The sequence below is a fragment of the Branchiostoma floridae genome, chromosome 10 (genome assembly GCF_000003815.2).
Source record: "Branchiostoma floridae strain S238N-H82 chromosome 10, Bfl_VNyyK, whole genome shotgun sequence".
NCBI lineage: Eukaryota > Metazoa > Chordata > Leptocardii > Amphioxiformes > Branchiostomatidae > Branchiostoma > Branchiostoma floridae.
Window position 1 is genome coordinate 12,077,497 of NC_049988.1, and position 23,716 is coordinate 12,101,212.

Consider the following 23,716-nt stretch of genomic DNA (forward strand, 5'->3'; position numbering starts at 1 on the left):
CACATGACTTTTGCGAAGTTGAAAGTTACGAAGTGTTCAGAATGGGTATAAGTCCTTTCACTTACAGCCCTCCTCGTTAAAATGTTCTCAAGGGGCTCTTGTATCTTGACTTTTAAGAACTTGAGTTTCACACGAAGTGTTTTGAAGAAGAACTGTAATCAATACATCATCAGTGTCTCTATGGGGGTAATGCAGAAAGCCCTTTTTTACTTCAGTGATTGAATTATACCAGTACTTTGAGCTGTCAATACCATTCGGCCAAGTATTTTTTCTTCATCACTTGAAAGATTAGAACTTCGATGGAGTTCTGAACGTTTTTGTGTGATGCGTGCGGCACTGATCGATTTCTCATGTCTTGACATGATTAAGAATCACCAGGCCGGTTCACAATATGGCCCGGAGAAACTCAATAAGTCGTTTTCTTCACCCCACAAGGATGGGGCTTGACGTAATGAGGTCACCTATTCAAGATTTGATTTGATTATCTTGCATGCTACATTGCGACAAAGCACCTAGGCTTTCTTACGCGGAATGAAGCGAGATAGCTGTAATTGGAAAACCACAGGAAGAAAGATGAGTGCTGTCGCTGAGTCTTAGCAATTACAATGATGTAAATGTAGCACACAATTTATTTTAGTAAGTGTAGTGGAAAAAGCTATCATTATTACGTAGAAAACTCTCAAAATGTAAGGAGAAATAAGGGGGCTCAAATCACTAACAATATATTATTACCATCTTATTTTAGGGCATGGAATGGAATCACACTGGTTGTTCTTGGTGTCTAATCTAAGTCGAGCAACTTTCCTCAGTCACGATTAACAAACGTTAACACAGGACAATGTGTGTAGCCGGATGTCCCTGTGGCTCAATTGGTAGCAGCCGCGCAGTTGATATCCTGGGTATAAGTAGTTGGTAAATAAGAGATCCAGGTTCAATCCTGCATGGTCATCGCATGCGCAGTTGGGGCTGCGCCCGTCTTTCGGAAGGGACGTAAAATGGGGGTCTTGTGTTGGAGGATCGGAGGTGCCCCGAGCACCTTAAAGGCGACAGGCTAGCAATCCCTCCCTGTGAAGATAGGGAGGTCTTCCTACTGGGGTGCGGGGATCGTAGAATTTGGCCAAAAAAAAAATCGGGGAATTGATCCAAGCTCTGAGGTTCATGTTTCAACGCGGCCGACCAACTTCTCTGGTACTGTGGTAGCAAATTAAAGCTCCCCTGGCAAATTCTCCACTTAAAAAATAGTGTAGTCAGTCTGGTAGAGAGTAGTTAAGATATATCCTGCTACTGAAATAACAAGGGAAATTGTCGCCCTATGTGCTACTGGCACTAAAAGGGTCCAAACGAATGCATATAACCTCAAGTAGCCCCTCTTCCACACACACAAAAAAAAAAACAACGACAGCTTATCTGTTCCTGCTTGCGCACTATATCACTCAGGACATATCACTACTTATGACTTCTTCATGATGTATCACGACGCCAAGATGACCTGAATTGATAATCGGAGTGTTTCATGTGTATAGTTGCTTGACATTCCTTATTTGGGTCGTCTTTAATGCTGAAAGTTATTTAAATGTAATTTTGATAAGTGTTTGCTTCCACAAAATCTTGGCTTTACTTCTAATATATGACACGGGTACTTTAGAGTGAATGAATGTGTTTATTGTCATTTCATTATCTTTGTGCAACCTTTCTAGTATATGCGTTTTTAAAGCATCATTCAAAATAGATACAAAGAAGATAAAAATGTAATCTTCTACTAAGCCTAGATAACATAACCACATTCTATTAGACTATTTATTGCATATTTTGAGATATCGATATGTAATGAAGTTATAATTGGAATGCATCTTAACCTTACAAGCAGACACTTATCAAAATCACATCACAATTTCATCATTGTTTTTTTAGACGACCCAAAAAGAGAATTTCAAGTAGCCGTAAAAATGAAACACACCGATTATCAATCCGGGTCATCTTGTCGTCGTGATATATAATAAAAAAGTCATAAGTACTGATATGTACTGAGTAATATAGTCTATAACTAAAGGACGATCATGCTGCTATCTCGATCGACCTAAATTGGGTTGGGGTAAACATTAACCTCATAATTGCTATACATGTATCACACAAAATGTAGAGTGACTGCAAAGACAACAAAGCACACAGTGTAATACAGTTTTATCTCTGAAATGCATTGAACGCTTTGTCAAATCGTATGGCAGTCGCATTGATGTCACCACATGACGAAGCATGCATTTGTAAACGTAAACTGCTTAAAAGGTGGTTTCTCACTACACTTGGGGCACCGGTGCAGTGTGCCAATGCGTCACTGTTGTGTAATTTTTGCCGATTTTGTATACATGTAATTTAGATAATGCATAATACGTAAAAGTATGACTTAGAAGACAAAAAAAGTAAGAAAATTCATTCTTTTATGAAATCCATTGAGTACTCTTTCGAACCCCGCAGTGCCACACCAGTGCCCCAAGGGCAGTAAGATCCACCTTTTAAAGATTCACGCAACGCTCACGTTATAGGTAAGTGGTCTATGTGCTGTTATCGTTCATGACACCATTGGGGATAAGCCCGGATCATAACGTACGAGTTTGAAATCCAGAGGCAGATTCACTAGAGCCGAGACCTCAGCAAACCTGAACATCTCATGGATACCGTAAACTCGCTAATATATTCGCTGGGATTTAATTTCGCGGTAGGTAAAAAATGTAGTGTTTACGGTGGTTTTGAGTTTAAAAAATACGGTTGAACGCTTTGCCAAATCGTAGGGCAGTCGCATTGATGTCGCCACAGAATTTCTTTGCGATGAAGTGGTTAGTATTAAAACAGCGAGCATAAGCCCACCGCGAATATTTTCCATTTTACTGTACCCGCCATTCGACGTCATTCCTTATTAGGAGCTGGGTGATCAAACGTTCCATTGATGAATGGAAACACACTGTGGCTGTATGAGACAACATATACATTTTACCTAATAGTAGGTACATATTCATTAGAAGGCGGGGCAAAGACTGCTATATAAGATCAACTTAATGACCAACGTACCAAAGGCTTTGTAAGATTTTTTTCGAATGCGTCTTGTTGGGTGTCTGTACGGTTGAAGAAATCCTCACAAGAACGCAGAGACATCACAGACAAGAATGTCAGGTGAGTGTGATGGGATATGTATGACTGGGTTTGTATATACTCGTCACGTCAGAGGGAAGAGCGTTAGATTTGATCCTTTTATGCATTATCTGTGAGCGTCAGACCTGTTACGGTTCTAGTGGTGAGATTTTAACAGCTTGCAGCTGCAAAAATTACCCATAGCGAAGCGTCCAGGTTACTAAATACGGAGAGGACACTCGAAACTAGAGGAAAGAGCACTGCACAATGTGAAGTTTACAGGATGATAAGGTAAGGTTTAAATGTACGTATCGTTTTCAGATATACATGTGTGAAGAGGTTCAGACAATTTTGTCGTCCGATGATCTTAGTGAACGTGGGAACACAGTGAGTGCGAACTAGTACAGGTGTGGTCGGTTTAGCAAAAATCAGAGTACACGGTCTTAACATTTGAAGATTATATCAAAACATCATGTGTTTGGTGATAATGTGAAACGATATGCCAGAAAGCAGTTATCAACTGGATATGATTTTAGAAAGAAATAGCCAGATGTTTTCAACTAGCATTCACTAATTTTCGTCAGTGACACTAAGACATTTTGGCATATCTTATTATCTGGATGTCTAGCCTTCATCGACATGGAACGATATATTCATTGGTGAAACGATATTTAGCTTTGCTGTCCAGGCATTGAATGGTATACTGTGTTCTACTTCATTGACAGACAAAATTATATCATAAAGACTATAGCAAGTTCTATATCAATAGACTGTATACTCGGGGCAAGTGTCAGTATATCCTTCAATGTCAGATGGACATTTATATGTAGTATTACACAGAGACTGGGCCTGTTTGCCAGGAGTTTAAATGTGAAAGTGTTACATACGTGACGTTGGCACATACTTGCCGCAGACATATCCAATTTCATGCTCACGCCATGACGTAAAACCGTATGGCAAAGAGCGGCGTGTAACCATAGAAATATTTAAAAAAAAGTTCCTCAAACACCGTACAAAATTGTAGAATCGTTGATATTCTTGCATCCAAATGAAAAAATAACCAAAGGCACCAAACATAAGACCCATTTTCTGTTTTACCGTGCTTGCCTGTGGAATTAGACCACTCACTACAAAGTACTTCGGATCATCCATATGGTTGTTTTTTAAAAGCAGCTGGTGCTTTCTTACAAAATGTATTGAATCGTTCATATTCCTACACCCAGATTAGAAAAAAAAACGACCTAAAATTAGGCCAGTCTATTACCGTGATTGTGTGTGGAATTAGACAGATGACTCAAAAGTACTGGAGATCTTCCATATGGTTGCTTTTCAAAAGCAGCTGGTTCTTTCTAAAAATATATATTGAATCGTTGATATTCATCCAAATGAAGAATATCCAAAAACACCCAAAATTTAATAATAGACCTGTACCACGATTGCCGTTTTCTCTTATACCGTGGAATAAGATCGCTGACTACAAAGTACTTGAGATTATCCATATGAGTGCTTCCAGAGTGCTTTTCAAAAACAGCTGGAGTTTTGTACCGTATCATTCCTTCCTAGTGCTGTTTGAAGTGCAGATAATTTCAAAGTAGTAACGTTTGGTGGAGGTAACCAGGGGGAGAGACAGCCTGCAGAAACACCTAGGCCCCACCTGGCCACAGACTGCAAGATACAGAAGAGTCTGGAACAGTTCAAGGGAGGGGTTCCTCAAAGAGAGCGATAATACCCTGCCATGAGAGAGTAACGTTTGTTAACACTCCGACTAGATTAGTCTGGAAATCCCAGGCTTTAAAAATTGCAAGCCACTTGCTAGCTAGCCTGGTCTCGACGAATGTAGCCAGTGTTTTTATCTATTTCAATAAACAAATGCGTGAAGCGACATTCGATAGAATTCTTGTCACTTGCGTTGTGGTTCGTGCTGTGTTTTCTATTCAAGTCAGCTAGGTTTTCAATCAACAAGCCCTAATGACATGTAAATAGATTGACCGTGAACAGAGACCACTAGGTAATCTCCAAGCAGCCTAAGACAACATAGGATAGTATCAAAAGCTGCCAGAGAAGTGAAGTTGGCCTAGAAGTGTGTATGCTATTTGATACTATATTATGCTACCGTAGGATCTACTTGGAGACTTATACTAGGTACGCGTTTAAGCATTAGCGTCAGTAATTAATACATATCTATGATGATACATATATTGACATTGTTAAACGTTTACCTTGGCCTTTATCTCTATACGTGACTCTCTAATCGTCTCGACATAGTCAGGATAGGCTCAACTCTACTAGACGATTGCGCTATACGATCTCACGGCGACCAACATGGATTTGTGTAAGGTTTAGGTCACATTTCAAAACCGGGGCCCGGCCGGGATGCTTGAAGACGTGAAAAATTACAATGTATACTAGATATATGCGCAAATCATGCCCATGAATCTTATTTTGACATTTTGTGTATTTTGATGCATATAATTCTTTTCGCCCCGGAAAGCTTCCCGGCCGGACCCGGTTTGGAAATGTGACCTAAGCCTAACCCTTGACTTTTTGAATGGAATATATATATGGAACGTAAAGTAGGACAGGAAAGCAACAAAACTTCTGTCTACCTGTCTGGTGCAGAAACCTGCACACGTACTTGCAAAACAGATTAGATCATAGATGGGACCTAAACAAAATTATTTCACAGGGCACAGAATATATCTTGGACTCAACATGCTACTCTTAAAACAATTTATGGAAGTCTCCCACGACTATAGATATCAGAGGTTCACTCAACGAAGGATAAAATGTGCAGGACATTATTGTCGAGCCAAACAGGATCTAGCAAATAGTTTCGTCCGTTCTCTTGTGGAAACCGAGTGGCCGGGTACATTGCAGAAGTTTGATTTTTACAGAAACTTGAACCAGAGACTCTGGTATTGATTCTGATAACTTAGAGAAAGCAATGTTAGATAGGGCTCTATGGAGTGAACTATGTACTAGCCTGGTCCCGACCTTAGGTCGATGATGTATGTGTGTATGTAAGTGCTTAGGCCATGGACTGGCCCCTTGCTTCTTTCTGTGAGGTTCATCCATATTACACTGTCAAAACACATAAAGGGTAAAGGAAATTTTGTCCATAAAATTCGCTCAGCGTACAGAAAAGGTAAGGATGCATCGGGGTAACCGCCCAAGTAGAATGGGGGTGTAACTGACGTATGTAAACATCGATGAAGGTTAGACATAAGATGTGCCAAAAAGTAGCTACTCAAGCAGCTGGGTATGATTTTGGAAACTGCAGCTGTCTTGAAAACATTTCAGACAGCCATCACGTCAAGTATCCTTCGTCAGTGACACTTCTCCAACAGACGTCTCATGTGTCACTGACGAAAGACATCGGATGGCGTCTGAAACGTCTGACCATTTTCAAAATCATATTCAGTTGCTTGAGTAACCGTTTTTTTTGTTCGTCATATGTAAAGGTTAAGAGTAGAAAGTTGTCTAAACCATACATAATGGCGGTCAGATTCGCTGGCTAATCGGGCACCTTTAATGCCTCCAGCTACAAGCGGGTTCCAACTGGTAATGAGCACAGCGTAATTGATATAGCATGTCAACTACTTTATCATCTATTGTTGATTATTACATGTAGCTATAGCAAGTGGACAATTGCTAGCAATATATCTATTCTTACATGTCTCTTCCCTGTATAGGTGTATTCGAACTCACACACTAGTTTTTGTTGTACAATGTTGTCTGTCACTGTTATTATACATACACGCAAATAGTCCGTCTTGGGTTAACTGTTTACATCGTGTGTCTACATTGAAAGCACTGGTAAAAAATGGTTGCGACAAAAGTAAGGACAACATTATTATTCATCAGGACAACACTGTTATGAGATTCTTTCCTGAAGCCATTCGACAGATTTGTAGCACAGCCCTTTTCAGATCAGATAAGTGTGTTCTATTATGAACCAAATAGAGTGACACTGTAGAACGATTAGGCTATGTTGATTTAATTACATGGATGGTGTCTTCTGGGAACCCCCTGAACTGGGGAGAGCGTGTGAATTAATGAGATTATGAGATCTAAGTGGTCAGGAATGTCTAGCAAATGACTAAACACAAAGTGTATCGTATACAAAAGAATATGTTCTTTCTCCTAATTCTTTTATATCTTCTTCTTGGACTGACTTTGGTACTCTACGATCTAGTCGTTTTCAATATTTGTTTGCAAATTACCAAATACATTTCCTTATTTTGTTGTTTATGATTTATAGTACGATCGAAACCTTTTTGTTTTGGAAACGACCGAAAATTGATGCGAGGCAATATGTAACCCATATAATCAAATCAACATAGTCTTATGTAAAACCTATCGGTATTATATATAACGGTGGGGGGAAGTGGTGCTAAAGCATTCCTTAACAGTACGCAAGAATGTCAAGAACAATTGATTAAATGCTGACGTGGACCTTTGCACGTAGACACAACACAGACGTAACGTTATACGTGACACATGCACATGATCTTGTCTGCCGGGTACTGGCGCATCTTAGAAAAGGTCAGCAAAAATTTAACAGGAAATTGTTTTCAGTCGCATGTATATTAGAATATAACTCAAACCATGTCAACTTTTCACTGCAAGTACATATAGATATTCCTGACTAAGCCAGCCTTACTGCAATCTATTAACACGATATAGCGAATCCAAATCCCTAAGTTTATCTTTTTTTTACTATTGACGCCTTCCATTTTGCGTAAATTGAGTTTTGAGATAACTTGAATGAAAAAGAAGTCCTTCATCGGCCCACGTGGGATAGGTACAACTTGTATATATGTTCAGGGTACAATAGAAGGCAGTCAATTGCACAACTTATAACTGCACACTTCAGTTAATTGCACGGCATCCCAAAGTCTCGCAGTGATGCGGTCAAGCTGAAAAAAGTTCGCTTTGTTGCACCATCTGGTTAATTGCGCAAAATTGACTGACAAATGGGAATACAATTAAACGGCTTCTACTGTACATCATAGCGTAATTGAGTTGTCAAACGAGATTTGATACTGAAAAGAGATGGGTTTGCTGGTAGGGATGGCGGACTTTCTAGTTAATGAAATTAAGTAGAAAAATTGACGTAATTAAGTCTAGTTGGCAATATGACGGCAGGTTTTAATGGTTTCGAGATGTATATAGGTTGTATTGAAGCGTACGATGCGTCGAAACTGAGTTTCTTGATAAGAAATTATTCAAAACAAGCGAAGAAGTTTTAGTAACCCGGATCTTTAACCCCCCCCCCCATCCTCAGACCTATTCAAAATCTTAATTATGGGTTTTAATGTTTCAGAAGACATTTTTGTGTAATCTCCAAATATATATACAACGATATAAAAATCGTTGCAAAATTATTATTATTATTATTGGTTTTGTCTACTGCATGGATTGCTTTCACGTTGCTGCTTCTCAGTACTGTACATTGTAACCTGTGTTTCATTTACATGCATTTATGTCATTCACAAAAGAACCGCATATCGCCACTAGGGTGGTTTGCAGTGTTCCATTACATTAACATTGATGCCATTTACCAATGAACCACATATCGCCACTAGGGCGGAATGTAGTGTTTCATTTACATTTACATTTACGTCACTTACCAAAGAATTACATCTCGCCGATAGTGTGGTTTTCAAATGAATCAGAAACTGTTACAGGTTGTTACTAATCTGCAGAGCAATCACAGTTTCTGGTTGACGAACACTTTCAGGAGTATTCATGATTTATGGACGATGCTTGGTTGTTTTGATCAAATGAATGGAGAAAGAACATTCAGAATGTTATTTCTTCATTCATTTGATCAAAACTCTTTTCTTTTACTTAAACGTTTGATGCTGATCCATAAATATCTATTTGTCCAACACATAAATGATGACAAAATGAGATTTAGATATGGGCATTGTTGCTTCCGTCAATTTAACATGGTTGACATGTATGAGGGGGGGGGGGGGTCTAGACACTGTCGTAGAAAATACGATTACGTAATCCCACGTACTTACGCCTGAATTACTGTAGGAATCCCAAGGCACCGTTTATCTACATTCAGGCTTTGTTGGCAGGCTTAAATGTAAATTCACTCTCTATCGACTTGACAAGTTCTGGATCAGTTCCAGTTCCAGTTCTGGCTAGTTTTAAAGAACGCTTGCAGATAGATGTGCAGAAGTTAGATGTGACGGATCGTTCAGTGTAATATAACCAGTTGCTGCCGCGCCGCCTGCCTGCAAAGCTGGTGTGTTACGCCCGGTCAAACAAACGCTGACTCTTGTTGAACTCACTGTACCCTTCGAACAAAACGCCCGTAGTGCCGAGGACAGGAAAAGGGCAAAATATGAAGACTTATTGAATGAAATTGACATGCACAGCACCTACAAAGCTACTCTTGTCACTATTGAAATTGGTAGTAGGGGATGGGTTAACAGTGAGAACTGCTCGAAGTTAAAATCTCTGTGTGTTGTAAGCCACAAGGAACGCGAAGTTCGCCAGCTGAAACGCAAGTTAGGAAAGTGTGCAGTATGCACTTCATATGTTATATATTGTGCAAGAAATACACTTGGGTGGGAAAAACCTCTGGGTCTATTCTCAAGCTGATGATAGTTGTAACCGTTACATGAGAGAGTAATATATGCAATTAGTGCAATATATGAGTTTTTCAATCTTCATGTGCAATATGTTTCAAGAATTTTAAAACAGACTGTACCTCAGCAGTCCGACGCACACGATTGTCCTTTTTTTAATATGTTTTACCTTGCGCCCTCTGGACGTCGTAAGTGCAGAAAAAGGGTCGACCTAGGTATTTTAATCTTTCATCTTGTATTTGTATGTCTAATTCTAAGGCTCAATAAAGATGATTCTGACCCCCCAGATACAGAATATCTACCACGTCTACGGTTGTGCGTTCGCCAATTATCAAAAATGGTGGTATCATCAGTGTAGTATCTTCATGACATAACACTGTCTACTTTTACGCGATACCGATCTGTTGAGATGTCAGTTCGCATGTATGGGGAACAATAATGTTAACGTTGGCGTCGTATGTGGCGCAACTGGTAGAGTGTTCGGCTCGGAACCTAGAGGTCTCGGGTTCAATGCCCACCGTGTGCGCAACGTTGTGCCCTTGGGAAAGGCGCTTTACACGACCTTCCTCACTTCATCCAGGTGTAGAAATTGGTACCTGACTTCGGTTGGGGTAGAATACTACTGAACTGAACTACTTTTACCTTCTGTCTAGTGCCACATTGTCCTCGTCTGTCACAAAGCAAATATAAAAAAAAAAAAACTTAGTACTAACTTTAACATCAATAGCCGGCTCGCCACATCAAATATGAAGGTTTACACACAGCATCCATGTCACGTAGAGTCTAGGTCATACATTGATATGTTGTAACCTTTACAGCGCTCGCTGAGATATCTGTATTCCCGGAAATAGTATGCGTAGAGATCGCGATCGTCCACCCTGGATTATGGTGAAATCCCCAGTACCCACTTTACGTAATACCTTATACATCAGTCTCCTGTTGATAGACGGTAAACCCTTATCGACCTGAACCACTCGCTCTTCGGACTGACCTCTGAGAATGGCCGTGAACTGATTATAGGGCATCAGAGCAAAACTTACATTCAGAAAGCTGGCACAGTTTTGAGTGATGCGAGTTTTAACTTATGGGTACAGATATAGCATATCAGGGATACCTATCTAACGGAGACAAAGGCTTGCTGAAGATGCGAAGTTCTATTCTTGAAACCGAACGTTCGCGTTTGAATCATTTCTTTGATCTACAGAAGAGCTTTTCTTGTGGACGTTAGCCAAGATAAGTGAGTGTATTCATCAATTTGTAGAACTTGGAAAATCGTGTTCTAAGAATCACATTTGCTTTGCTTCAAAAGCTAAGACGTAAACAGGGCGGTAAAAGAGATCTTGAGACATTTTGCTGTCAAACCTTCATGGAAACGGGGGATACTGTAATCAGCTGGTGTGATTGTTTGTAGTTATTACCTTCGCCAAGAAGGTTATGTTTTCAGCTTTGCTATAATGGAGCGACTGTGCCCTGGGTGTGTAATACTATGTAAATCAACAGCATAACAAGAGAAACTGAGGATGTTTTTTTCAATGATATTTAATTGGTAGATTAATAGCGGTAGTGGAAAGGATGGTCGAGTTTGAAAATGGCTCACTTGGCGTTTTCCAACGGTACTGCAGCGGACTTTGTATGTTTGTGTGTCCGTATACAGACAACAGACATGTAACGTGAGAAGCTGTGGATGTTTCTGAATTATATTTAATGGATAGAAAGGGGTTACAAAAAAGAAATGTCAGGTTTGATAATGGGCCTCCTAGCGGGTACTTACGGTGCTACAGTGGTGTTTCAAAGTTTAACGTCACAATTTCTGGATGTGACAGGTTCGTGGTTTTTGAGAAGTGTACAGCTCTTTGGGCTAGACACTAGATGAAAGTTGGCAATGTTTGGCGGAGGTACGAGATTACATAATAAAATTCTTTCACGGTGCCATTAGAAATATACACGAAGTAGTCGAAGTCGAAGTCAAGCTGCTTCAGGACTATGCGTTGAAAATGCTCTCATAGCCAGATACTTTCCAATAAGACTACTCTCAGAAGAGTTTCACGAACAATTTTCGTACTCTCTGAGTGTGTTGCACTGCCTGTAGAGGTTTTTAAGTCAACGTTAAGAGTACGGATGCAACACTCTACCTGACATTGACCAAGAACTTGAGTACTCGAGCTTCATCATTGATCATATGTCTACTCGGAGAGTAATTACGTAGTGCACTCATCCCTACGTACTTTGCACTTACAGGAACACTTAGATCTAGAAGAGTTATTGCAAAATAGACGGTAATTTTAGCAAGTAAAAATGTCCACTATTTCAAAGTATACGATAAAGTACCCACTAGTTCCTCGCGCACAAAAAAGCATTCAGTATTATACTTAACTCCCCAGGGACCTTTAAAGAAAATATAAGAAATATCAGCCTATGATTGAAAATGATATGACAGACTTGGTGTGAAAAAAAGTTAGGTTTCAAAAAACATATATAAACCCAGGGGCATTACGAAAACCTGTATTGTAATGTGTTCTTCTTTAACAACTGGGTTTCTTGGTGTTGAAGTCAAAAAAATATTCACGACAAAGGCAGTGTCTATACTTATAGCAATTTTAGTCAGGCTAATTTAACCTGTAGACTATACAGTGTACACTCCTTTTCTTCTCTGTCACGATCAAGGAAAGATACACTATTACGCGAGCTAAACTAGCTCAAAATATCTTTAACTTTCCACTAGGTGAACAAAGCGATTTGACAAAGCACTCCTATGGCATGTTATGTGCCTATTTTAACTTGTCCAATTTTCACTATTTTTCCAACGACCTGTGGAGCCTGGTAGAGGCTAGGAATCCCCCACGGACCTCATAACGTCTGAACCCGGTTTTTGAGACTGGCAGGACTGAATTCACGGAGCCTCTGAGGGGCAATTATTGAAATGAAGCCTTCTGGACTCAACGACTAGACTTAAGAGCCACGGAGACGAATGCCGGAAGCTACATGGAGAGATAAAGATAGTAATAAAGACATGTTAAAAAAGCCATGAATACTACTACTGAAAAAATGAGCACGTCAACACGCACGCCGCAAGCTCCACGCAGTGATAAGTCAAATGAGGACAAAAGGAAAATATCCAGACTTTGCATGATGTGCAAAGTGGCCAACTAACTGGTGGAAGTTGACTAATAAGTATCTAATACCAGCTAAAAAAAAAGAACATGCCTTTAAGTGCCAGAGTTAGCAACCCAGGATTGATGTGTTCACAAATTCATATTTTCCCAGACCTAACGTAGAGTGGACTTTGTTATCACCAAGCACGGTAGGAGCATCTTCGTTGGATGCCCCTACCGGGGCAGTTTTAAAGAGAATTTGCAGATCGATGTGCAAAAGTTAGGTGTGACGGGTCATTTTGTGTAATATAACTAGCTGCTGCCACACCGCGCGCCTGCGAAGCTGGTGTGTTATGCCGAAGGGCGGTTATACCGGCTATATAGATACAGATACAAAATGACCAATTATGTGTACACATCTGGATATGTATAATACAACAATCTTTATTGACACGACAAAAGTACAGCGACTTTCGTAAAGTCTACATGTATAACAACTACTTACAGTACAACTTAACACATATATATGGATATCTATAGGTATGGATACATCAATATAATGCTACTATACGACACCGGAGATCGCGTTGGATTCATGTAACTCAATCCTAACTTCATAACTGGAACAGCAGGCAAAATGTAATAGAAAAGCAAAAAAGATTTACAAAAAAAACAAATTGTGAAAATATTCGTTTTACACCGATGAAATCCACCTGCTCCCAGCAAGGTCGTGAATGGAGTTGTAAAACTCATTATTATGTCTTCTTATGCAACATGTATGGAGTTATATGTTTAGACTTGAGAAAGTCTGCGTGGCGTCATATTGTCATCGACATACTTCCACGGGTTTATCTCTGTATGTGAGTGTCGTCTTTCTCCGTTTAACGCGTCATCAGTGCCATTTGGGATTGGGTGGAAGCTGAGCGAAGTTGGCAATGAGGAATCTACTTACAGGTGGTATCTCACTGCACTTGGGGCACCGGTGCGGCACTGCGAGGTTCATTCACTGTGGTACTGTTGTGTTATTTTCACCGATTTAGATATTGCCTGATACGTAAAAGAATGACTTAGAAGACGGCAAAATACACAAAACGTACGAAAATTCGTTCTTTATCTCTGAAATTCTTCGAGTAATCTTTCGAACCCCGCAGTGTCGCACCGGTGCCCCAAGTGCAGTGAGATACCACCTTTAGCGCGTCTGTGCCATTTGGGATAGCGGATGAAGTGCAAGTTTAGCGAAGTTGGCAATGAGGAATCTACTTACGAGAGTGGCATCAAGACTTGGAACCCTGACAAAAGCGTGGGCGTGAGAAATCGGAAGGCTCAAAGCCCAATCTAGTCGTCTTCCTGCACGCTAGGATGTTGATGTCTATCATGCTAGTTGTGTGGATGTTTCTTGGTGTCATTTCAAGTTGGATGCGGCTGGGATCCATGTGTAAGTGTTTTGACTAAATTTTATTAGTTTGGTCAAGCAGAATGGTCTTGCCTGCGCGTTTTTTTGTACCCAAGACAAATCAGGAGACTTAGACTCTGCGCATTACCTGACCCGGGAGTAAGTTCTATCATGCTAGTTGTATGGATGATTTGACGTATTAAAAAAAGATGTGTCACTAAACCTTTTGACTAAATCTTATCAGTTAAGTCAGACAGAATGATCTTGCTTTCAACTTTTGTTAACCATGACAAATCAGGATTATTATATTCTGAGCATTACTCTGACTCAGGATTATGTTAATTTTTATCATGCTAGTTGTATGGATGTTTTAAAGTGTCATTTCAGGTTACGGTATCCGGCTGCGCTTGATGTAAAAGATGTGTAAGTTTTTTTGATCTGCTCTCCAACGAGATCTCTTCAATGTCACTAACGAAAGACTGGATGGCTATGTGAAACGTCTAGCAGTTTCCAAAATCATATCCAGTTGCTCTAGTAACTGCTTTTTGGCATGTTTTGATTTAATTTCATCGGATCAACCAGCAACCATGCCTTTAACTTTTGGTAACCAAGACAAATCAGGAGAATTGTACCCGCTAAGCAACCACTGCAAGCAGTGAAAGGTTTCGCGATTCACATCTCATACATCAGAATACAAATCTTACATTGATCTTACCTCATTCAGGTCCTCTAAAGTAGCCCCTATGAGCGGTATAGTAAAGCACCTTTGGGTCTTAAATGCACAAGGGATGAAACCTCTTTGGCTCTCCGAGTTAAATCGATTGAATTGAAATACCGCTGGCCATGTATTACATACACGGGGTTCACTTAGTTTCCAATATCCACATTCATGGGGGACTTCAGGTAGAAAACAGCAATATCAGCACGGAAGTCGGCGACAGGGTTAGATGTACGTCATTTGTCTGTCTGAAGACAAGACAATTGCTGAAGTTTCCTTTTCAGTTCTGAACTTCGCTTTGTCATGCTGGATAAGAAGGTGTTTACAGCGTGGTGTCATCTCTCCGATTATGAACTGAACTGTAACTTAAGTTAGAGTGTTAAACATAAAACCTTCCCTAACTTAACCTTACCATTTTTTTTACTAATGATGCATGAGTACAGCAACTTTGGCGATTAGAAATGTAAATATACCAAGTGCCTACAAGCAAAGTTGGCATTTTGTCAAACCTATCTGACCATTTTCTGGCACTTGGAAAGTAACTCAGGAACGTCATGATTTTGGTAGAATAGCCTAAGTGATGAATGAGACGCTAATTGCTTAATCAATCAGGAAAGTGCGTTAAATTTTTCCCGCAAGTGTGATTTTTTTTGGGGGGGGGGGGACTGCAGGGACTAATTTTGTTTTAATCTTCAAGACAGAAAATAGCTCAAGATCGGATGAAGACTCATCTACATTGGTAGTTGAACAGTTCTGAAAATTCGAAAAACACTCAGCATGAATTTTCAGTCGATCTCGACGGCCTTCGTCAGGTGGCTAATGCACTGCACTGACGTTCCGGAAGTCTTCCCGCCACTCTCCATTCGCCCTTGAGTCACTTCCGACTTCCGGAACGTCAGCGCAGGGAATCAAGTCATATAATGAAGGTCGACGAGCTAGTTTGACTGAAAATTAATGCTGAGTGTTTTCCTTGTGTTGGAACGAAGCTTTAAACTGTTCAAGTCAAGATAGTGTTGAAGGATCGTCGTGATTTTTGGCATGTTCAATGTGAATTCCCCCCTTGCAAAACAATGTCGTTCTGTGGCCTGCAGACGATACCATGACACTGTAGTGTTCAATGGAATAGTTTTGCTAGTATATTGTAAAAAAAGTAAATGGTAAATAACACCGGTGTTTGATGAGGTTCTGTGAAAACGTGTGTCCTCGAAAGGAGGCAAGATAGAGTTCTTTCCGTGTCACCGCGTGTGAAGGAAAGATTCTGTTTCCATAATCTGTGCGACTCAAGGCTGGTCCGTTCTGAATGGGTGACCGTGCGTGGATTGTCAGACCCTGGGCTTTTAAGCAAGGTGCAGTACTAGTATTTAATCATACCCTTCTTGGACATCCAAGAAGTCTTCTTAGAATTTCTTGGCGTGTGAAGTTTTCATTTTTGATAGTAAAGAAGGTAGAAGCTTCGGTGATGCACAACGTACAGTTTTGTATTGGCAGTGGCTTGGAGCTGGCATTAGAGATTCACCAATGAATAACATAGAAGCTGGTAATCGTAGGTATGTACCAATCCAGCTAAGTGTGCTTGAATGAACATGTCGTTACAATTACCTGATCAAAATCGCTTAAGACACCATGCACCTTACAAGGAAACTTCATGGGGAAATTAATATTCATGTGCAGCGCATGAATGCGCATAATGTTTCAATTCGGAAACTAATTGTGTTGAATGGATGACGTGTTGTGTGATACCATCGTAAGGTTGCCGCCTCTCCACAGCTAGCACCCGTCTGAGATTGATAGGCATCTTCAGTCTATCCAGGCTTACTTCTAGGCTTCGGTGCTAATTGCACCGTCGCCCGTTAGGAGTGTAACCCCGGCCGGACTCCGAAGCCACAAATTTGTCCCGGTGGACTGCCGGATCCCGGGGGTTACTAACCCCTTGGTGTTACTCACGGGTCACGTCGTCTATTTGTAACCGGGTCGCGGGTTTATTCTAAGTCCGATTTAAATTCAATCCGGTGCCCCGGGAGCCGCAAGGTGTTCCACGGGGCCATGTAGGGGTCGCGTAAGAAAGTAAAAACAAAAACAAAAAATCAGCGTGTGAAAAGAACCCCTTAGGCACTTAGGCAGGGCACCTTGGCACTGGAGCTTTATATGTAGCTGTGTACGATCACATTCACCAAGGACGTTTTGTTTTTGAATAGATGTTTTCAGAGTAAACAGAATAGCCCAGGAAACCATCAGTGGCTTTTTATGTCACGTATGTGGCTCGATAGTAGCGAGGTGTGGTATGTGGGTGTCAATTACAGTATGGAATTCTGCAGATGCTTAGTGGTGGCGCCCATCTCAATTTCTTTAGCCCCTGGGCCACACATTTGTGCAAGCCGTTACAGCATTTGGCTGGTCCGCGGCTAGTGATGCGTGTTTAACTCCCGTACTCTTCCTCAAATGCTGAGTGCAATACACTATGAGGACTATGTCACATAGTATGTGTGTCGTGTCGTCTGACATGTTCCCTCATCTCAGGCCATAAGGACCGCTACATATTCTTACGTACTATGTGTGACGTGACGTCTGACATGTTTCCTCGCCCCAGGCCATAAGAACCGCTACCTGTTGGTGACCTTGGGCTGTGTGATGCTACTGATCACGCCCGCACCCAGTATGGACTTCGTGGAGGGAGAAGGGAACTACAACCAGACCAACGTGACGACCATGGAGCCACCGCCGGCACTAACGGTACTTCGAACTTAAAAAAAAATCTGGTTTCGAAGTCTCTCAGCAATGATGTTGTCTATTCTGGATGTATATTTCTGTTGCTATATTTTGTATTATAAATTCATATTGCTAATGTAACTAGACAAACCATCGATCATATAACATACACTTTTATCTCCACTATAACAGAAAAGCGAGGAGAAGTTGAATTTATCCAGCAATAGTCTCATTTTGTATCTGTTAACTGTATCTTAAGTATCCCCATCATGTGTGATGATTTTGTAAGAAAAAATCTATTCAAATGTGCATTGATTTTGTTTTGCTGTAGATGGTTTTAAAGACAATAATGATTCTGGTCAATTTTGATTGATATGAGGTACGCAAGTCAACTCCAAACTTTAAGGCTGCGATGTATTTTAATCGAATAAACCATTCATTAATTTAACAGAAGTCTCTAATCTTAGTGGTCCTTCTTTTCCAGGTGACAGCCTACCTAATGACGACCATCAGTGCTGTCGTGTTCCTGGTGGGTTTGACCGGCAACTCGCTGGTTATCTACGTGGTGGCGCGGTTCCAGGAGATGCACACCGTCACCAACTACTACATCTCCAACCTGGCCGTCACGGACCTCGCCTTCCTCATCTGCTGTCTCCCGTTCAGCGCCGTCAAACACGTCACGTTCGAGTGGGAACTGGGGCTGTTCATGTGCAAGTTTGTCAGCTACATGATGCAGGTCTGTATAACATTAGCATAAATTATGCAAATTAAGGTGACCACACCATATGCCACAAAATGTTTAAAATGTTCGCACCTTTTATTTGATGAGTAGATGGCAAGTTTCTATAACTATTAGCTTTTTTTGTCTTGGATAAACGATTGTGTGTACATAGTCAGTTTGCATTTATGTTTACCTTCATGAAAGGGAAACATACCGTTTTTGCTTAGTTTCCTCTCCCCCTTCCTACTTCTTCTCTAAACAACTAAGATCAATGAGCTAGACCAGACGGCTTTTGCTATTGTTACTGGTAAAGCAGCAGACATCCAATATGTCGCAACTGGCAGGACATAGCTAAAGGGACTGGTCACCGCAGGATGTATTTGAGTAAGAATAATCAGAGCAGTAGTTTGTGAGGCTGGGCCATGTGAAGGAAACCAATATGCATTCGCTTGCGAATGTTACCTTTCTAGCTAACACTTTATTGCTTACCTACAGGTGACCGTGCAGGCGACCTGCCTAACCCTGGCCGTGCTGAGTGTAGACCGGTACTGCGCCATCGTCCATCCGGTCACGTCCATGTCATTCAGAACCAAGAAGGTGGCAAAGATCCTCTGTGCATCTGTTTGGGCAGGTATGTATCAAAACTGAAGATTTCCTGCAGTTATCACATTAATCATAGGCTCTGAAATCAAGACCTTCGACCCCAAAGACTGGCGAGTATGTTATCATTTTGACTTGTTATCGTTTCAGTTATTTTGAGTTGTTTATACTATTCATTACCTTATTGTGAATACATGACTAGGTACTTATGATGCTTGTTTTCAAGCGTTTCATCCCCATAATCTGACTACGTATAATATACATAGTGTGGCCTTACACAAACTATGGGACTGACTAGGGTATTCATTGCAGAATCGTCTGTCTTCACCCAACATATCCAAACTATACTTAAAATCTATGTCACGTCATAATAAGAGAAATTCATATCCAATAGGGTAACATACACACTGTTACGCAGGAGAATGCCTGCTCTGCTCTGACCGCGTGGTAGGTGTGATACTTTACAGTACTGGGGAATGTTTGCGGTGGATCTATGGTCGTCATAACCTCTTCTCGGAGAACTTAAAATCACCGTAATTTTCCCCCATTCGTCTACCCTTCTATTCTCTTCTACCGCGAAATTCAATCCCTGGGAGTATTCCCCCTTTACGGTGGTTTGTATGTTATCGTTGCAGCGTCCGCTCTTCTGGGTATCCCCGTGGCAGTCAACTACGAACTGGTGGAGTATGACTACTACGGTCGGCGCTACTACTGCCAGGAGGTGTGGCAATCTGAGTCGGGACAGCGAAGCTACATGCTGTACACGGTCCTGCTGGCGTACGTTATCCCGCTGGCGTGCTGTGGGGCCTGCGGGGTCCTCATCATCCGCCGCCTGCTCACCCGTATGGAGCGGCACCCAGCTCAGCAGCGGAACCAGGCCCGCCAGACCCGCCGTACAACCTGCATCATCGTCAGCGTGGTGGTTATCTTCGCCCTCTCATGGCTGCCTAACCACGCCATCAACCTCTGGCGCGTCTACAACCTGAAGGCAGAGCTCACAGACACCATCGGCGCTCTGAAAGCAGCGGCCTTGATCCTCTCGTACTCCAACTCTGCTGTCAACCCTTTCGTGTACACACTCATCGGGGAGAACTATCGCAACTGCCTGAAGAAGTCCGCTCCGTGTGCGAGGAGAAAGAGTAACTACTCCTCCCGTTTTGGCAACAGCGTGACGAGATGCTCGTGTTTGAATGGTTCTAAAGGGGAGATGACGGTTACGTTCGGCGTGCGTCTAGGTCACGTGCGCAACCCGCCTCTGGAGATGAAAACGTCTTACCTGCCGTCGGAAACTGCCCAGGTTTCCATGCCGGACTTGGATGATGATGATAAGATCGTGTAGTGTAGGGTCAAACGTAAAAAAATGCCGCAACTTTACGTGCCGCTTCACTGCATGAGGTTTTATGGGTCCCAATTGCACCCGTGCCCGTCAGGGTTGTAGCCCCTGTCGGGCTCCGAAACAACAAATTTGTCCCGGCGGACTGCTGGATACTGGGGGGTGGGGGTACCCCTCGGTGTTCCCATGGATTGGTCACGGCGTCTGATTTTTACCAGGTCCCGGATTCATTTTAAGCCCGGCCGGGCCCCCAAATATCCCAGGAGCCACAGGGTGACCCACGGGGCCACGCAGGGGCTACGTTTGAAAGTGCCAAAAACATCCCGTGAACTGACCTACAGGGCCCCCTTTTCAATTGAGACTGTAGCCTAAAGAGAGGTCGCTTTGAAGATCACAGTTTTCGTTGCCACGATCATTTCTAAAACATTCCTAAGGCTACATTAGAGCAACGACAAATCCTTTGCAATAATGATCATGAATATCCGGATATCCAAGGTAGGATTAGATTCAAAATACATAAGAAGTATCCACTTTTGGTGCACATCTTGACTTTAAGTAGTGCTGTTCCTAGCTTTCCGTCAGTTCTGTTAAAGGGCATTGTAGATATCGCCACAAACGTACAACAAGTATTGCACGGTGATGTTGTGTCACATCATTAGCCATCTAGAATATAAGAGGCAGTTAGAACAGGTTTCATATAAGAGTGTATCTTGGTTCTGTTGCATCGCCTTTAGCCGTTGTACAATAATGCTCATCTTCTTCAACACGTGCGATCTACTACCTCTAGATACAAGTGAATTGCACAATATCCAATCTTAAAACAACGCCTGTATAAAGGAGCATTTTTTTCACGAAATTATGCCTTTACGAATGCAAGTGCTTTAAGATCAGGTTCTGTGTAGTAAAACGTACTTGAAAGCAATATCATCAACAGTAACCGGGTATCGACATATCCGTCATGTACTGTATATATAACAGTAAATCTCAGGATGGAAGTTGACCGGGAAATATGTTGTCCTGTGCATTTTTCAGGACGAGTAGTATTTAAGTCATCAACGCTTTTGCACTAATGCCATCGTGCGATTTGGAGTTGTCGAAGCAGACTTATAAATCTAGATTCCAAATTGTAGCATCAAGCATTAGCTAGTTATAGAGTGTTTTGTTCATTCCTATCGTTAGCACAATGCACTTTACACGATGATCTAGCAAGGTTTTATTAGCATCAACCAAAACACAAGAGGTTAAAGAAAAATACTTGCCGCAATCATTGCCTAAAATTCGCCACAGCTCAAGACTTCATCCTGTTTGAATGACAAATACTGTCACGGTTAAAGTTGTAATTAAAAAAAAAATCTATGGTCCAATTAAAAAACAGTCACTCACGGTACGTATTTTTTTAACAGTCGCATTGGTCTCCATCGGGTATGTGGCCTGTACAATTCTTGTGGCGTCAGCGGCCCGGCAGCATGACGTCATGAGTGGGTCAAATGTGCTCGGAAGTCTATACCGCCCAAAGCCTCGGGCGCAAATTCGTTTACTTCTTGTTTAGAAATTTGATATGGAGATTCTCATGGTATTCCTTACAATGCACACCTTTCATTTTTGAAATATGATCTACCAGGTTATACTTTCTTCTAATGTAAAGTCTGGTTTGCCTCAGGCTAGGCAGTCCGAATGTTCGCGAGCTAAGCCCTCATATAGACAAGCCACATGTAAAACGTCAATCAAGTCTTTACGTCATTTCAGTGGACGTTTTTTGTCGTCAAAACAGCGAGTAAGGCCAACAATACATTTGGCGGATCTTCTCAACAATCTGCTGGGCGAAAGGGGCATGTGAACAGCAAATCATGTTCTTACGTTGAACGTAGCGGTCTATTAAACCATCAGACAGGCGCCTTAACTTTAATTGGACCATTAGCGTTAAAGGTGGTTTGCTCGCGTGCCAAGAAGCCCAATACAAGGACACAAAGAAATTCTGTAGCTGAATAAACGAAAGTGAAAAGACTGCCAATACAGACTGGAAATCCCGTTAAGCAAATTATATGGATTTCACAGAGAAGCTCAGAAAGAATGCAGTCCATTGTGCGTTGGTGTGTGGGTGCGTGTGGGGAGGGGGCATTGCTTTTGACCGAACTACATGGAAGTGACTGTAGAGAGAGCTTGACCAACGTACCTACTGGTGTTATGGTCAGAAAACATTCAATGTAACGATTGTTTGATTTTTATCCTGAGCAATATGTCCCTGTAGGAAGGGAGATGTACTCAGCATCTAGCCTCTACCAGGCTTCGTAGATCGGCGGTCTAATTGTAGAAATTGCACAAATAGAGTCATAGTACACTAGGGGAGTCAGCGCCAGAACAATCATCTCCTCACTCCGTATGTCGCAATCCGGCTGTACTTCTTTGGTCGGCTTACCTCTATTTATAGTTTTCCCAGCAACTATGGAGTCTGGTAGAGACTACTGAGCATCCTTTGTCCCACTGAAAGCAATTTCTGTATGTAAACTGTATCCAATTTCGCATTGATGCCACATATATAGTGTTTCTAGCTTTTCCAACGTACATGCTGACTGTTAAAGAGCTACAGTTTCTAAAGAAGACACTGATTTTATGTAAAGTTGTATTTCAGATTGTAATATATGGAACAGAGGAATGTACTATTCAAGATTTGATATACTATTCAGGGTATATATTCAACATGTTACTACACAAAAGGATGTATTTGATACACAAGGCCTTTTTATCTACTCGTGCCATGAGTGCTCTGTAGCCATCGAGAATTGTTGACAGTGATCAAGTGTAAACCTGATGTGCTTTAAAACTTCACGTGTTTACCAAATGAATGTACAGACTACAATACTTTGAGGCAAAGTGATTTCCGACAGAAAGATCGGAACTCACATGTATGATTGTGCCACTTTAGTCTTTGTCAAGGAGTAGACAGTCTACCGCTTCTGTGACGTCACGATATGCAGATAGAACACCTGACTCGATAAGCAGTGGATCAAAAGATGCAGAAAGTTTCTGGCGCCCACCGTCTAAGGAGATTGTCAGGTTTAGATGTAAATAACTTCTTTCACTCCTCTTGCAAAAAAAGTTTGGTTCTGTATTCAATAATCTTAAATGAGTGCAGGAGACTCTAAGTCTAAGATATGTATTTGTGAAAAAATTTGAGTGAGTCCAAGTTTTATCTCAGAAATAGCAGTTGCATTTTGCTTCAGAATGACATTTGTCGACACTTATGAACTGGCAAGCTCAGAATACACGACTGTGTATGTACATATAGTGTCATCATGGAGCCTTTAAGTAATGATATGTCTAGACCCCCTTGCAGTCTTCGAGAAGGGGCTGTTGTTGTTTTTTTTTGGGGGGGGGGGAGTTGGTCCGCGATTTTCGACGTTGGTCTTGGTCTCTTGTGTCGG

At 41.5% G+C, this 23,716-nt stretch overlaps 1 protein-coding gene and 1 long non-coding RNA gene across 2 annotated transcripts in view; one reads left to right on the forward strand and one right to left on the reverse strand.

The window, feature by feature from the left end:
• Positions 1-3,078: 3,078 nt before the first annotated feature.
• Positions 3,079-20,946, forward strand: LOC118423935 (G-protein coupled receptor 54-like). Its single transcript, XM_035832260.1, has 5 exons — positions 3,079-3,165; positions 17,522-17,664; positions 18,125-18,376; positions 18,857-18,992; positions 19,597-20,946. The coding sequence occupies exons 1-5, from the start codon at positions 3,159-3,161 to the stop codon at positions 20,298-20,300; spliced, it is 1,242 nt and encodes a 413-aa protein (XP_035688153.1). The 5' UTR covers positions 3,079-3,158; the 3' UTR covers positions 20,301-20,946.
• The window catches only part of LOC118423943, an 11,032-nt gene continuing 5,547 nt past the window's right edge, over positions 18,232-23,716 (reverse strand). The window contains exons 2-3 of the long non-coding RNA XR_004832142.1: positions 18,851-18,980; positions 18,232-18,378 (exon numbers count right to left, since the gene is read on the reverse strand). This is a non-coding gene — a long non-coding RNA (uncharacterized LOC118423943). The remainder of the gene's footprint in view (positions 18,379-18,850; positions 18,981-23,716) is intronic.